Source organism: Equus caballus, chromosome 7 (assembly GCF_041296265.1).
Source record: "Equus caballus isolate H_3958 breed thoroughbred chromosome 7, TB-T2T, whole genome shotgun sequence".
Classification (NCBI taxonomy): domain Eukaryota; kingdom Metazoa; phylum Chordata; class Mammalia; order Perissodactyla; family Equidae; genus Equus; species Equus caballus.
The window spans coordinates 76,044,951-76,061,158 of NC_091690.1; the positions used below are offsets into that span (position 1 = coordinate 76,044,951).

Consider the following 16,208-nt stretch of genomic DNA (forward strand, 5'->3'; position numbering starts at 1 on the left):
TCTCAGGAAGCTGTTTCCCTTATAGTAGTCTGAGTTTTCACAGGCTGGTAATGACTTTCACAGAATGAGAAACATGGTTTTTCACATTAACAAGGACTGTTCTAATGACTGAAGAAACATCATAATATATTTCAGTTAGTGTTTTTGAATAATTAAATGAGAGATCAGATGGAAGCTACACTCCGCTTTCTCCCTGATGTGTCTTTAGTCAGCAAGCTGACTGTCACAACTAAGAATTTATCCAAGTGGCTCAGTGCTTTTTGGGGTAGACCAACTTCAGAATGCGTGCCCGAATCTCTTTGGTTTTGACACTGTAGACAATTGGGTTGAGCACTGGAGGTATAAGAAAGTGCAGATAGGAGAGAAGCATGTATACCTGAGCTGGTAACTTCTTCTTCCCAAAGCGATGGATCATGGACAGGCTGACTAGTGGGGTATAAAATAGTAGTACCGCACAGATGTGGGAAACACAAGTGTTGAAGGCTTTGAGCTGCTCAACATTGGAAGCAATGCTCAACACTGTCTTCAAGATTAGCACATAGGAGAGGAGAATGAGCACAGCGTCCATCCCTAATGTGGAGAGCATGATGAAGAGCCCCAAGCCACTGTTCACAAGAGTGCTGGAACTGGCCAGCCTTAGCACATCAGGGTGAACACAATAAAAATGAGACAGAGCATTTAAAAGCTGGAATTGCAGTCTTACAAGGAGCACAGGCAGAGGCAGATGAAGGGCAACACTACGGATCTCAATGGCCAGCCCGAGGGCCCCAACGCGCTTGGTTGTGAGAATGGTAGCATAGCGTAAGGGCTCTCGGATAGCCACACAGCGGTCAAAAGCCATAGCCAACAGCACAGCTGATTCAATGACTGAGAAAGTGTGGATGAAGAAGAGTTGCAAAAAGCAGGTTGCAGCTCCCACCTTCCTCTGGCCCAGGAGAAAGACAGCGGCCATTGAAGGCAGTGTAGAAGCTGAGAGACCCAGGTCAGCTGTTGAAAGCACGGAAAGGAAGAGGTACATGGGCGTATGGAGGTTGGGCACAGACTTGACGATGTACATTATGGTGATGTTGCCCAGCAAAGAGAGAACATAGATAGAGCAGACAGGAATAGCTGTCCAGCAATGAGAAGCCTCTAGTCCTGGGACATCCATCAGTATGAAGAAGAAGCTGCTGGCATTATTGTTGTTAGGAATTGCCATAACTCTGAGGAAGTCTCACTCTGGATAAATTATAAAGAAAGCAGAAAGTTATTCATTCATGAATTTTCCTATCATCTCATACCACATGGCGTTGGTGGCCTGTGCCTGCAGAATAATATTGCTCTTGCTTTTCTCCTTTTCCCACAGTACTGAAACTCATTTCTTTACATCTTTTCACTAGGGTACGATGTTGCCTCTCCTTTTGCTGGTTCATCCTACTTTTCAGAAGCATTTTTGGGCCATTCAGATATAGAAAATTATTGCCTCATTTGAAGATGTTTCAGGTTTGAAAAATACAAAAAGAAACTGTGTTAGGAGCATAGGGCCAATATGCATAAGCTATATTAGTTTTAGTACCAGAATATAGGATTCTAAAGTAATATAGATCAGGAAAATTATATTTAATGGCTGCTTCAGTGTTAGAAAATAATTTATAAGAATGTTAATACTGACTCTGAACTCCCAATGTTATTAGGTATATCTTTTGCTTGGAAAGGAATTCAGGACATCAAAAGTAATACATGTGACAAGAAGACATCAGGAGGGGTTTGAGTTTGATGTGTATGTTTACTGGATTTAAATCCCTTCTCAATATCTATTACAGGGTGTTTTCTACAAAATGTTTGGAGAGCTGGTACAGATGTGTGAGAGGAAGAAGACGAAGACTAGATAATATTTGTAGTTGGAAACACAAAGTATTCTCAATGGCATCACATATTTACTGACTTCCTGTGATGTATTCAATGTAAGTAATATAATGACAGACAATATACAGCTTCTGCCTTTTAAGTTCTAGTAACACACGGGTCAACGTAGAATACATCCATATACCAGTTCATGAGGGCATTGGTCATGGGGCAGATAAAAAGTCCCAATGGAGAATCCACATACTGCTTTCCACAACTTTCCTTTTAAAGAATGATCCTGGATACATTCAAGGACAATTATTAAAGAAAGCAATAAAGTGTGAAATCTGAGTACATAGAATTTAAAGGAAACTTCGGTTACATATCTAAGGTCCACATTGAATGATGATTTCCTTTCTTAATATCTTGGGAAATTTCTCTTAACAGTGGAGACCTTGACATATTCTTGGGCAGTCATTTATGAGGCAGCTTCATTTTATTCTAATTCTGTTTCACAAACTGACTGTAAGTTTCCCTGTAAAGCTGTGAAGAATACCTACAATCCCCATTCCACATGTTAACTGTTAGTCTAAGGAAAATCCACAGAAGAAATTCTGTGAAGGATGAGTATCTGTGTAAGGTTTGAAACAAGCATGGTGATTGAACAGTAAACAGATATGGGCAGTAATTATAGGACAAGTCATGGAGGAAGAAAAACAATAACCATCTGTAAGGAAGGCAAAAATCAGAGGCAGGCCTATCAGAGTTGAGAAAAGATCTGTAATAGAAAGAGAACTCGGTTTTTGTGTGGATATACCTGTGGAGAGGTGAGGGTGGATGAGTATTAGGAGTTGTCAATGTTGTTCTAATAAAAACCATCTCTGAATTTTGGTTACAGAGGAAGAGGTGGTCAGTGAATAGATGTTGCATCCATCAACCTACCTCTGACAAGTTTTACCTATAGGCTGTTAATTACAGTCTGTTTTCAAAAGAAAGATAAAGCATTCCCACCTACCAAAATGTAATAGACTGAAGTTCTCATAAATGTAGGAAGTTTATCATTATTAATAAAAAGAAAATATTTGAGATTCAGCATTAATTATTTCTGGGAGAATATTTAACAAAGTGATATGAATAAAATAGCAAATCCATTGTTGAAACACGAGAATAGTAGGAAAAAAAGATAATTTTATATTCAGAAGACATGCCCAAGGTGATATGTGACCAAGTGGTGATCAATTCACAGATGAGAAGAGTCTAGGGGGCTACTGGAAGTCTTTGTCTTGACTCCACCTTGTAGAGATGTCGGAAAGGAGAACCTGCTACTCTCAGACTCTTAAGCTTAGACAGAGAGAATAGATTCAGCCCATGCGCCTGAGTCTGTCCAGAGATAGGCATTGAACCGTGCAAGGCCCAGTCACATCAGAAATGCAACTTCCATCTTCCCAAGGAGAAGGGATCCCCCAGAATATTAGGCTGGGTGGGAAGAATCAGGGACAGTAGAGATGCAGGGACTTACCTGAGACAGCAAAACAAAGAAAGAAAATCAGCAGAGGGCACTGCATTTTGTGAATGGTATGAACTAATTCTTTCAGCATAATTCAGTGACTATTATGGATCTGCCACATAGCTGGACTTTGCAGAGAGGCAATGGTGTATAAAAAAAATTCTGATTAAACAGAGTTGTCAAAAGAACAGCATTTCACCAGTTAGCTGTGGTGATCAATGATGAGAGGGGAGAGAGGTACTCGCAGGAGGTGCAGTCATGGTTCTGAGTGTTTAAGAACTGACTAAACAATATCAAGCAGAGGTTAGAAGCGTGTATTTCTCTGTCTATTTCTCCTCAGGCTGTCCACTGCTAACCGGGAGCAGATGGGGGAATTATCCCTCACCCATGGACCTTTGACAAAATGTTTTCAAGCACAAAGTGAGAAGCAAAAATGCTATCGTCTTTATTTGAGCTTTGTCAGAAAAAAACATAGAAACAAAATTTTAATATTTTTCAAGGTTATCTTGTCCAACTCCTGATAAATTAACTCTGCAACATCCCTTAAAAGAATGTGAAACTCCATGTCTTGGAATACAATTCATTCTATGATGATATTTAAGTAATTAAGGAATCTACCTTCCTGCATTGCCTTGTGTGTATGCTGGAGAAGTGTTCTAAGTCTCACTTAATAACTGAGTGTCTAGATTTTACCTGTGTTAAAGCATTCCAGCCTGCATTCTTGTCTGATAAAATGAGGCACCTGGGTATTTTCTTTACTTCCATAGTCTTCAAAAATTTTTGTATGTTTAATATTTAGCAAGGAGCAACTATACAATTTTGACATTCATCTACATGTGGAGAAGAGATGCACATTATAAATATCTGGATTTTCTCACATAAAAATGCTAAATTGACAACAGTCAACAAAGAATGGAAGACAGGAGACTTGTGGACAAAGGCCAGAGCTTGCAGTTTAAACCAATGCATGCTTCTCTCTTGATAACAATTCCCTCCGCACTTTCTTCCCTATGTCTCTCATCATTATAAACCAAGTACTTATGCCATTTTGTTGAACAGTGTCTAATATTTCTAGAAGATAGTGCAACTTCGAAGTCAAGACGTCTTTTTTCAAAAATATACAACCTTCTGACAAACACTTCTACATTGCTCATCCTCTACATGGTTCTTTGGCTCTTTGGCACAGATCTTTAAACTTATTAATGTTGTTATAGGCACTAAAGCTATAAGAATGAAGTCCTGGTATTTTTGGCCCTGCCCTGAGAAACTACATAAACTAAGCCATATCAGTTCTTCAGAAAGTAAATGCAGAGTTATTATATTTTTAAAAATATATTACAGCCTAAGTTCAATATTATCAGTCCTTTTAAACCACTTCTTTTAAGGCAAGAACTCTACATAGCTCTTCATCGTAGGAGGTTCATTGGTAAATGTTTGATGTGCCCTCTATCACAATGTTGTGAGAAAATTAGAAATCATATTTCTACCTTTCCTCCTTACTTCTTCCCCATTTGTCTTTCTTTCATCAATTATTCACCAATTATCTAATATGTATCACACATAAAATGTAGTTTGACTTACAGTTGATCTTAAACTCTAAGGGCAAGAATTGAGTGATTGTTGGGTGAGGAAAGAAGGGCCAGGGATTATTTTCCAAAACTGTAGAATATATCATATAAGAGGCTTAGAGGTGCTGTATAACTCCAACAGATGTCCTTTCTGCCTCAGACATCCTCATACAGAGTTTGAAACCAGATCTAAGACAGCCCACGACTTCTCTTGACTTCCATCCCAAGTACACATGCAACATGATTTGAGATAACCTAGCCAGAGATGTTTCTATCACTCACCAGACCCGAGGGCAGGGATAAGCTGGATGGATCGTGATGCAGCTGGGGCCTCTTGAGGCTCCCTGCTTTGAACATAGTGCCAAGTGACCAGGTTTATAAGGCACTGGTTCCAGGTCTCCCTGGTGGCTTACATCCAATCTCTGTGGTATAGGCTGTCAGAGAAACATCAGATGTGCATATGCCAGCCAGAGCTGTCTATTGCTAATCCTTGTGAGTCTTTGCCAACTCTTCAGATGATATGTGATATAAGCTTAGAACATGCAGTCTGTTCTGCTTCAAGCTTCCTTTCTTCTGTTCCCAGCCTAAGACCTTCTCAGTTCCTTAGAGAGAGAAGTCATCATATATATCATAGCTGTTCCCCAGAAACATCTCGAATTATATTTAGATCTCCAGGACATGCAATCTCTTATGTCCTCCAGCCCTCCTCCTCCAAATCCAGTAGGTTTTACTTAAATGGTAATATGTTGTGGAGTGAGAGTTAAATATCTGAACACTATTTCCATGAATAATAATAAATTTCCTCCAAGATAAATTCATTCTACACTGATTGGTCTTCTTTTACAATAATGTACTGCTTACTTTTCCCTAGTTTTGTTCCTTTTCCTCCTCCCTTCTTCCTCAAAGTGAGGTCTTCATATTTACTGAGGAATGATTATAATGGGTAGAGCAGATTAAAAAACATTCACCTGGAGCACATGAAAAGGGCCCAGATTTTTGTCTTGAAGCTGAAGAGAGAGTGATATAAGACACAAATTCTGGTCATAGTAGGTGTGGAGCTGGACAGGAATGGCCGGGGAGATTAAGGTAGGGACCAGATTGGGCACGAGGCAGAGGAATCATCTCAGGGTACCACAACCACTCGCTAGATTGGTGATTCACACAACTCAACATAAAGCTATACTCATGGCTATGATTTAATATAGCAAAGGACACTGTGCAGGAGCAGCAGGAAAACATACATACAAAGGTGAAGGCTAAGGAAGTCACATACAAGCTTCCAAGTATTTCCTCTCTTTCTGCAATGGTTGCTGTAGCTGCAAATCTCAGAGACACATGAGAGATGTCTCTATCCAAGGAAACCTGCTTGAGTTTTGGAGTTTGGAGTTCTTAAACGGAGCTGGTTGCCTAGGCATATATCTGTCACATGACCAGTATGTGTAGACTGCAAACCAGGCAACAGGTACACATAATAAGTTTTATGTTTATTTCACACATGCTGTCAACCTGGTTCATCTTGACCTACTGCTTTGGGCATAAATAATAGCATCATTACTCAGTAACTATGTGAACATTCCAGAAGGTTAGTTCTCACAGTTTGGTCACGGGCCATCAATCAACATGGCTACAGAGATGAGCAAGAATTGAGTAATGCAGATGTGTTGCTTTGACTCTTTTCTTGTAGGAATCTTCCAGGCATTCCATGATCTCATTGGACATGTGTTAGAAAGGTTTTCATTAAGGATCTGTGAAATATGACTAGCTTCTAATGTGGCTTAAAAGTAATTCTAATCCTAGGTGACAGAAAATAACAAAAAAGACAAGAATTATAAATTCAAAACTAGATGACCACTATTTGGGGCCTTTAAATAATAAGGAGAATATTTAAGGAAGAGAGTATAGCTGGAACAATTGGAATAACTTGTTGGAAGTACAGTAGGTGATTAAATAGGAAGTTATTCATTTTAGAGCATGGAGCATGTAACCAGAAGTGAACATTTTGAGCTAGAAAATCATCAAAAAATAATAGTGGTAGTTGTGAGCAAAAACTAACCTGTAAGTGAAGAGGAAGAATGAAAAGGCTTAAACAAGTGTGTGGCATAATTATATTTAGATTTTGAAAGCTATTTTCAGTTCTGTTTGGAGTTGTTTGAGAATAAAGGCAGAGAAGCCAACTAGTAAAGTGGTTAAATCATCTACTTAATTATTAAGGTCTAAATTCAGGAAGGAGCAGTGGAAGTGTAAAAATAGTGATTGATGGGAAAATCTTAAGAAAGTAAAATCTACAATATTGGTAAATGATTATAATGGAAGCAATTTTTAGTTCAGCTTAATTACAAGTAAATGATGTTTTTTAGGACTGCCTAGCTACATAATCACAATATAAAGAAAAGCAATGAAATTAATACTATAAAACTCAGATTACCGGGGCCAGCCTTATGGCATAGTAGTTAAATTCAAGTGCTCCAGTTTGCCGGCCTGGGTTCACAGGTTTGGATCCTGGATGTGGACCTACACTACTCTTCAGCCATGCTGTGGCAGCAACCCACATACAAAGTAGAGGAAGATTGGCACAGATGTTATCTCAGGGCTAATCTTCCTCAAGTGAAAAAAAGAGAAAGATTAGCAACAGACGTTACCTCAGGGCAAATCTTCCTCAGGGGAAATAAACATCAGATTACTGGCAATCGTGAGGTTATGTTCAGGAAAGTCTGAAAAGGAAATTTGAGTGTTGGTAATTTATTACTTCAATATTTAGGTGATATTTATATGGGTGTTCATTTTGCAAAAGTTTTTAAATTATACATTTATTTCCTTGCAGTTTTCTGTGTGTGTTTTATATTTCACCACAATTTTAAAAAAATTTTACAAGAGGGAGAATATTAAGAAAATTAATGCATATAATTTTTCAAATAGCTTAATTATGAGCCAAGGGAAACAAGAGACTAAGTACCTAGTGACAGCCATATGGTTAGTAAGAGTTTATTTTGTGAAGTGAGCATCTTGAGAAAATTTTTAAACTGTTGTAAAGTACCTAGTGGAGAAAGAGTGGCTGGAGAAAATTATTTCCTATTAAAGAAGTATAGTAAATTCATGCTTAGTAAGGGAGATGTATTTACTTTCTATTGTTGCTACAACAATTTACCACAAACCCAGTGGCTTAAAACAGCACAATATTGTTATTTTACAGTTCTGGAGTTTAAATATCAAAAACGAGGCTTACCAGGCTAATATCAAGGTAACTACAGGGCAGGTTATTTCTGTAGTCTACGGGGAGGAATCTGTTGTCTTGCCTTTTCCAGCTTCTAAGGCATATTTGTGTTCCTTTGCCCGTGACCTCGTTCCTGAATCTTCAAAACCATCAACATAGTCTCTTCCCTCCCCACTGACCTCCTGCCTCCCTCGTACAAGGACCCTGTGATTCCATCAGGCCCACTCAGAAAATTCAAGATAGTCTCCCCATGTCAAGATCCTTAATTTAATCACATCTACAAAGTTTCTTCTGCCACATAAGGTAACCTATTCACAGGTTAAGACATGGAGATATTTGGTGGGCCTGTATTTAGCCTACCAAGGAGGAAATAAAGATATAAGAAGAGAGAGGATAAAGATTTGATTGAAACAGCAGAATGAAGGTCAAAAGGAATTGTATGCAGCTATATGAGGGTTAAATTCAAGGGATGAGATGAGAGTGTCATATACATACGGATAAAAGTTATCATGAAATGATTCCATCAGGTCTCACGCAGAGACTGGAGTTAAGTCTGAGGATGTAGAGGAGATGGGTAGAATATGCAGTTCTAGAATCTCTTCAATATACTTATTATCTATGCTTATACGTATATAACATATTTATACACACATATGCTAAGTATAAAAATATAATAATTTCCTTTATTCAAAAATCTAGTGTTATTCTTAATTAGAACTCAAAAATACAGGTGTTAGAGCAGAAAATGTGAAGATATTTAAATTGGTTCCAAACTTAAGTTTAGAGTTAAAAAGTACAAAAAACAAGAAAAGAGGAATTCTGATGAAGCTTTTCCTGAAGTATGCATGGTCGATAGTGAATATGAAAGACAATGAAATAATGATGGTTGCCATAGACTTAGAAAGGTGAGAACCGAGATTGGAGATCTGAAGGACAAAGGTTAGAGACTGTGAAGTCCAGGAGTGAGCATGTTTGAAAGATAGAACATTATGCTACAGATTGACATCCCAGATTAGAAAATTGCACTGTTTCCAGATGATGATGATTCTTCGAGTCTGGCAATAGAAATGCTGATACATCAAATTTAGGTAGAGATTATTGACATTGTAAATTTCATGGTTTTATAGTTCTTTTCAATAGCAATATTAGATACTCATTCGTTTATGGGTTTGTTTCCTGTTTTTCCCTACTTCAACAACAATAAAATCACGAAATCAAACCACTGCGACGGCAAGAACTTTGTTTAGTTCACTGTGTATTTCCAGCTCCACAAAAAGTCAAGGATAAAGTACATATTCACTAAATAACTATCACCCTATCAAATATATACAGATGATAACAACAGTTACTTTATTCACCCTGTCCAAGATAAGTTATAAGAATACAAATTTCTCTGCCCAAAATATATCAACCATTGGGCTAAGAAAAAGCTAATTATTTCAAATTTTTAATTTACTGAATAATTTTTATTGTTCAATGTATATTGGTTCAAGTCATAGAATAGAAACAGTTTTGGGCCAACCCCATGGCATAGTGGTTAAGTTCCACGTGCTACGTTTGGCGGCCTGGGTTTGGTTCTTGGGCATGGACCTACACCACTCGTTGGCAGCCATGCTGTGGCAAAAAAATGAATAGAAATTGTTTTAAAGTTCTTCCAACCTAATATCCTATACAATTCAGAAGAGTCAGTGGTCAAACAGAAGCTTTGCGTGCATTTGAAATATCATCAGGCACTTTGTTTTTGTTTCAGAAAGCATTCTTTCTTTGTTTGAACGCACTCATTTATGAAATAAACGTAACTTGGGATTCCTCTTGTCCTTTTTTGATAAAAGTTTCAGAATTTTGTCTCGTATCTGCTTGGTTTTCACCACATACACAATGGGGTTCATCAGAGGAGGAATGAGAAAATGCATGTTGGCCATGGTCATGTAGATGTGTGAGGGAAGCTTTGGGCCAAAGCGGTGCAACATAGACAGGCAGATCATGGGTGTGAAGAAGAGGATCACAGCACAGAGGTGGGAAATACAGGTGTTGAGAGCCTTGAGGCGGCCACCATGGGATGCAATGGTCAGTACAGTTTTCAGTATCAGAACATATGAAATGATAATGAGGACAAAATCAAGTCCCATAGTGGACAGCACCACAAACAGTCCAAAGATGCTATTGATCTCAGTGTTGGAGCAGGAGAGTTTTATGAGGTCAGGATGCAGGCAGTAGGAATGAGAAAGTACATTGGAGTTACAGAAGCACAGCCTCCTCAAGAGGATGGGGAGGGGCACTTGTAGAGTCAAGGTGCGCACAACAATAGCTAAACCTATCCTGGCAATTACACTGTTAGTAAAGATGGAGCAATAGTGCAATGGATGAGAAATGGCCACATAGCGGTCAAAGGCCATCGCCAGTATCACAGCTGACTCAAAATCTTGGAAGGAGTGAATAAAAAACATTTGAGTGAAGCAAACAGAGAAGGTGAGCTCTCGAGCATCTAGCCAGAAGATCCTCAGCATTGTGGGGAAAGTGAAGAGGGACAGACCTAGATCAGAGGCAGCTAGCATGGCCAGGAAGAGGTACATAGGTGCATGGAGAGTCTGTTCCTGCAAGATCACTGTCATGATGGACATGTTGCCCACCAAGGTAATGAAGAACATCACACAGAAGGGTATGGAGATCCAGACATGCACCCCCTCCAGCCCAGGTATGCCTGTCACTAGGAAGGTGGAGATTGCGGAGGTGTTGTTATTGATATAAAGCATCATGCCAGGGTCGCATGCCTTTCCTAGAATGAAGTGCATTATCCCAGACACAGATGTCAAAATTTGACTCTGTAATTTTTACACTTTGAGTGTATATACCTTGGAATAAGTGATTACTAACCTTACAAAAGCTTTTATTTTAAACCAACACTGACCTATAACACTCATCTACATATAATCTGAGTCTAAACTAGAAAATTCTTCCTCTATGGATCAAATAATCCAGGTGTTAGCCCAGTGGATGGAAGAAAAAGCACATTCTACTCTCTGTTTCTATTAGTTTGACAATTTTAGATTCCTTAAATAAGTGGTATCATGTAGTATTTGTCCTTCTGTATGTGGTTGTTTTCACTTAGCATAATATCTTCCAGGTTCCTCCATACTGTTGCAAATGGCAGGATTTCCTTCTTTTTAAAGGCTGAATAATATTTCGTGTATGTATATACCACATTTCCTTTATCCACCTGTTTATCGAGGGGCATTTATCCTGTAATTTACCTAGGTCGTAAAATTGGTATAAAGGTGTTTTAAAATGCAAAATTAAAAACAAATCATTTTAAGAGAAATCCTCAATAAAAGTAAGGTAGATCACACCTTACCCTGTAATTATAGTAGAATCCTCTTTTATGGAATTTCTTTGCCTTGATCAACAATGATTCAGACTCCTGAACAATAGCGTGTCGTGATCTACTATTTTTCTGCAAATTGATGCATGCAGACATTGAATATAATCATTTAGAAAACTTTATATGCATTTGACATAATCTGTTTCTTTAATAAAATTTAAGCTTTTTATTTTGAGTGCATTTTTATTAGTTTGTACTAATTTATTTCTATTTCTATTTTACAAAGAAACTAAATAAATATTACATACGCACTCTTCACACCCATTCACAGTCATCCTCACAAACGATAAATGTTTGTATATACTAATCATCCCAATTTCTCACCTCTCCTCACTCACTAGTGTCATTACTGGTATTTTTTGTAGATCTTTATCGAGATAGGCACTTCAAAATCTTCACTGTCTGCGTGGAAGCTTACAGACTCTAGCTGTAGTAGCCTAAGCACTTCCCAAGTGTTTCAGTTAAAATGTCCCTTGAGTCCAATTCTTGAAGAGAGAAGAGTACTAGAGAAAATAATAAAAATAAACAACTCTTCCTCCCACTCTCACCCTCCTTGCCCTGATAGTAAAGATAGGAAGCATAAGGATCCTGTCCGCTGCTTTTGGCTTTCATTTGGAATAATATTCAACTTTTCAAATTCTCAATCTGGATCATTTTGGGTGAGACTTTCAGAAGTGATCAAAGTGATTAATTAATATCCTACATGCAACCTAAAAAAAAAAAAAAGAATGAGGGAAATAAAGTAAAATCTCAGAGGCTTTAACAGGTTGTTTTGTTTTGTTTTTAAATCCAGAATTAAGCTGGGACAGAGAAGATGGAAGATGGTATAGAAAACTCTCTCTCCATTTGATGAGAGCATAGGCTGCCTACTCTAATTGTTGTGCCACTTAGAGTTAAGCGTCTGCTGCCCCAGTTCTTTTCAATGCCTTTTCCCATCCACGATTTCTTTGGTGTTTTCAGAATATATTTCTCCTGATCTTAAGAGATGTTCATGTTCAGGGATGAGGCTGAACCTCATATTCCATGTTGCCGTAGGCAGGGATGGTGCTCCACTTCCCTAATTCAAGAATACTTTAAGCCCACTTCCTTCTATGTGGTTCAGTATTATTGTCCAAACATCTCAGGGTTTTAAAGAAAACAAATTACGAATAGTTTTGCACAGAGAAACAATCCCAAGATGGCTGTGCTTCCTTGTATTCCAGGCTATGGTTTCTCTACTCACTAATTCATCCAAGTCTCTTCTATCTGAGTTATATTTCAAATTCAGTTAAGGTAAACCTTATTTCTCTCTCACTTGGCATCTTAAGACAGCATGGTTGCTAAAGTCCTACTGTGACAGCTTTTTCTTCCATGTCCAAGATCAAGAATGCCTGCAGCCTCATTTGAGCTGCTTTATTATTCATACAGCTCTCCCCTGAAAATAGGAATCCCCTGGGCCTCCATCTCTTCTGGATCTGAGAATTATCATTAACCCTTTTTACTTCCTAGAAGTGCTCCAAGAATAGCCCAAGTTCTGGGTAATTTTTGTGTCTGATAAGCTGAAAATCAAACCAATCCACACAGAGTTTCACATGGTAGATGTCAATAATCGATAGCATGAGCTCAATTCTGTTCAAAATCAATTTAAAAATTAATTATGTACACTTTGGGAACATCCATATTTTCTGTAATATATTTAAGAAAATATGAAAAGTTTATCTCATCAAAGGCCCCTCAACAAATTTTAATATTAGTGCAATTCATACAATATGCTTCAGACATAAAACGCTCTTCAGTATAAATAGAAATTACCTTAGTATTCAGAAATGGTAAACTTCTTTGCTTCCCCGCCATCATCCTTCATCCCCCTAATACACCACTACTTTACATAAATACATAAATATATGGCAGTGGGCCTTTTTTGACATGTAGTTTTGTCAACAGGAATATAATCTTTTAGGATCACGACACAAAGATCAAAGATACTTATAGTACTGGCCAAAATTCAATGAAAGTAAAAATCGGGTAGTAGCAAATACAGATATACACATATAAGTACAAGTAAAACTGGGGAACCTGAATAAAATAGTAAACGTATCCAAGATAGTATTGTGATTTCCATATTGTACTATAGTTTTCAATGCTACTGTTAGAAAAAAATGCATAAAGTGCTCACAGTATCTTACTCCTTTCAACTTATTTCTGACAACTGTATGTGAATCTGCAGTTATCACAACAAATAAAATTTCAATACAAATTAAAGTAGCAATAAATGTTATGGCTGCTTCAGAAGAGTTTCCTTAAATACATTTGGGCTAAGGAATTTTAAAAAGTACTACAAATGGGTTTTTTTTACATATATTATGGCATTTATCTCTCACAACAACTAAGCTAACTAGTTTTAACTTCTTTTATCTTTGAAGAAACTGATGTAAAAATAAACTGCTGACCTCAAATAAAACAGTTAATCTAGGTAGGTAAATAATCTAGGATTCAATGGTCATTCTGGTTCCAGAGTATAGTCTCCTTCTAATTCAACGTACTTAAAATTAAGAGCAAAGTTATAAGTTGTATAGGGTCTGATTTGAATTAATTTGTTTCTTCCCTAAAACAGTTAATTTATTGCTATGCAGGGGATTCAATTATATGAACACTTGAGTGTATATGTAGGTAGACCAGCTGTCACCTTGAGTTCTTCTCAACCTGAAGCTTTTTATATCCATTTGGGAACAGTACTCAGAAAGTATGAAGGCACTAATGTATATGAGATAAAATACCTGAAGCAAAGTTTTCAGGCCCTCTTGAGGTTGCTATTCAATGCATAGAGGGGCAGTAGCTGGCCAATTTTCTAGTTTATTTGAATACAGTAGTCCTTCCTTACCTGCAGGGGATACGTTCCAAGAACGATGCCTTCACACTGTGGTTCGAGACACAGGTTTCTTGAGTCTCCTGCTTAGGTATCTCCATGAGGCAACAGTGAGATAAATCTCATGTCGACATTGAGCTCCCAAATAGTGAGATTGTATTTTATCATGAATGAGGAACCCTTGTTTTTTTATTTGGTTTTTGTTTTTTTTTGTGAGGAAGCTTGGCCCTTGCCAATTAAACTTTATCATAGATACGTATGCATAGAGAAAAACATAATATATATAGGGTTTAGTACTATCCAAAGTTTCGGGCATCCATCATCTGTTGCCAATCTTCCTATTTTTGCTTGAGGAAGATTGTCACTGAGCTAACATCTGTGCCAATCTTCCTCTATTTTATGTGGATACCCCTACAGCATGGCTTGACAAGCAGTGCTAGGTCCGTGTCTGGGATCCCAACCTTCAAACCCCTGGCCTCCGAAGCGAGCAAGTGAACTTAATGACTACACCACCCAGCTGTGCCCAGAGGAACACTTGTTTTTAAGCAACCCTTTCATACTTGATTGGCTTAGAAAGCTTTCCCTTGGTGCAAATTTACGATATTGAGAATATAGAAGACACGAACAACACTATTAGCCAATTTGACCTAATTGACATTTATGTATCACTACGCATAATGTTGTGATTTTCTGTGTGTAAAATCTCAAGAGGTCTACACAAAAAGTCATTGAAACTGATAAGTAAGTTTAGCAAGTTTATGGGAAATTAAAAAAACAATGCATTTCTACGTACTAGAAATGAGCAACTGAAAATTGTAATAAAAATTCAATTGCATCAGTAGTATGATGCATTAAAATTTTAGTTATAATGCATCCAAAATACATACAAGATTTATAGCTGAAATCTGTTTTAAAAAGTGATATAAGGAATCAAATACCTGAGAAAATGAGAAGATATACTTCCTATATAAATCAGAAGAGTTATTAATGTTTTAATCAATTCTCCCAAAATTGTTCTCCAGATTTAATGACATACCACTCTAAATACCAACAGATGAATTTTTAGAAATCAGCAAACTGGCTGTAAAATTTAAATGGACAAACAAAAGAAATAAGATATGTAAACAATTTAGAAGAAAGAGAAAGTTGAAGATTTATGCTAATTGATTTCAAGAATATTTTTAAATACTGTAATCAAGACTGTAGTAATGGTGAAAGAATAGGTATACATACTAATAAAAAAGAATAAAGATTCCCAAAAGAGACATACTTTTATGGTCATTTTGTTTTTAACACAGATGGCTGTGTAATTCAATAGAGAATGACTGTCTTTACAGAAATTAATTAAAACCAGATCACAGACATGGATATGAACTCTAAAACTGTAAAACTTCTAGAAGAAAACAAGAGGAAAGGGTTATTACTTCTCATTAGTCAAAACACATCACCTTGAAAGAAAAAGAAAACCATAAATTTTACTTCTACAAAATTAAAAGTACTTTTCTAATGATGCAGTTAAGACAATGAAATAGCAGTTCACAGACTGGACAAAGTATTTGCACAAGGCATATCTCCAAAAAGACGTGTCCAGAATATACAACAAAATCTCTCAACGTAATAATTAGAAAATAAATACCAGCATAAAAAAGGGAAAATATTGAACACTTTACCAAAGAAAAAATACTGACAAAATTTATGAAAAGATATTCAATACCATCAATCATCAAAGAGATGCAAATTAAAACTGCTACCTGTCTGCACCTACAAAGCTTTTAGAGTATCTGAAAATAAACTCTCACAAGAATTTGGAGCAACTTTCACACTTACGTATTGATGATGAGAATGCAAAATGGTATGTTAGACGCAGCATCCTT

At 37.2% G+C, this 16,208-nt stretch overlaps 2 protein-coding genes across 2 annotated transcripts; both read right to left on the bottom strand.

The window, feature by feature from the left end:
- Positions 1 to 250: 250 nt before the first annotated feature.
- OR51AG1 (olfactory receptor family 51 subfamily AG member 1) lies at positions 251 to 1,198 on the bottom strand. Its single transcript, NM_001391730.1, has one exon. It carries the CDS (start codon positions 1,196 to 1,198, stop codon positions 251 to 253), a length of 948 nt encoding a protein of 315 aa, NP_001378659.1.
- Positions 1,199 to 9,888: 8,690 nt separating this feature from the next.
- OR51AA7 (olfactory receptor family 51 subfamily AA member 7) lies at positions 9,889 to 10,863 on the bottom strand. The gene has a single exon (XM_001498382.4). The coding sequence runs from the start codon at positions 10,861 to 10,863 to the stop codon at positions 9,889 to 9,891; it is 975 nt and encodes a 324-aa protein (XP_001498432.4).
- Between the last annotated feature and the right edge of the window lie 5,345 nt (positions 10,864 to 16,208).

What these genes read in the sequence shown, in the direction of transcription:
- OR51AG1 (NM_001391730.1), bottom strand. Translation starts at nt 1,198, where the DNA reads ATGGCAATTCCTAACAACAATAATGCCAGCAGCTTCTTCTTCATACTG.
- OR51AA7 (XM_001498382.4), bottom strand. Translation starts at nt 10,863, where the DNA reads ATGCTTTATATCAATAACAACACCTCCGCAATCTCCACCTTCCTAGTG.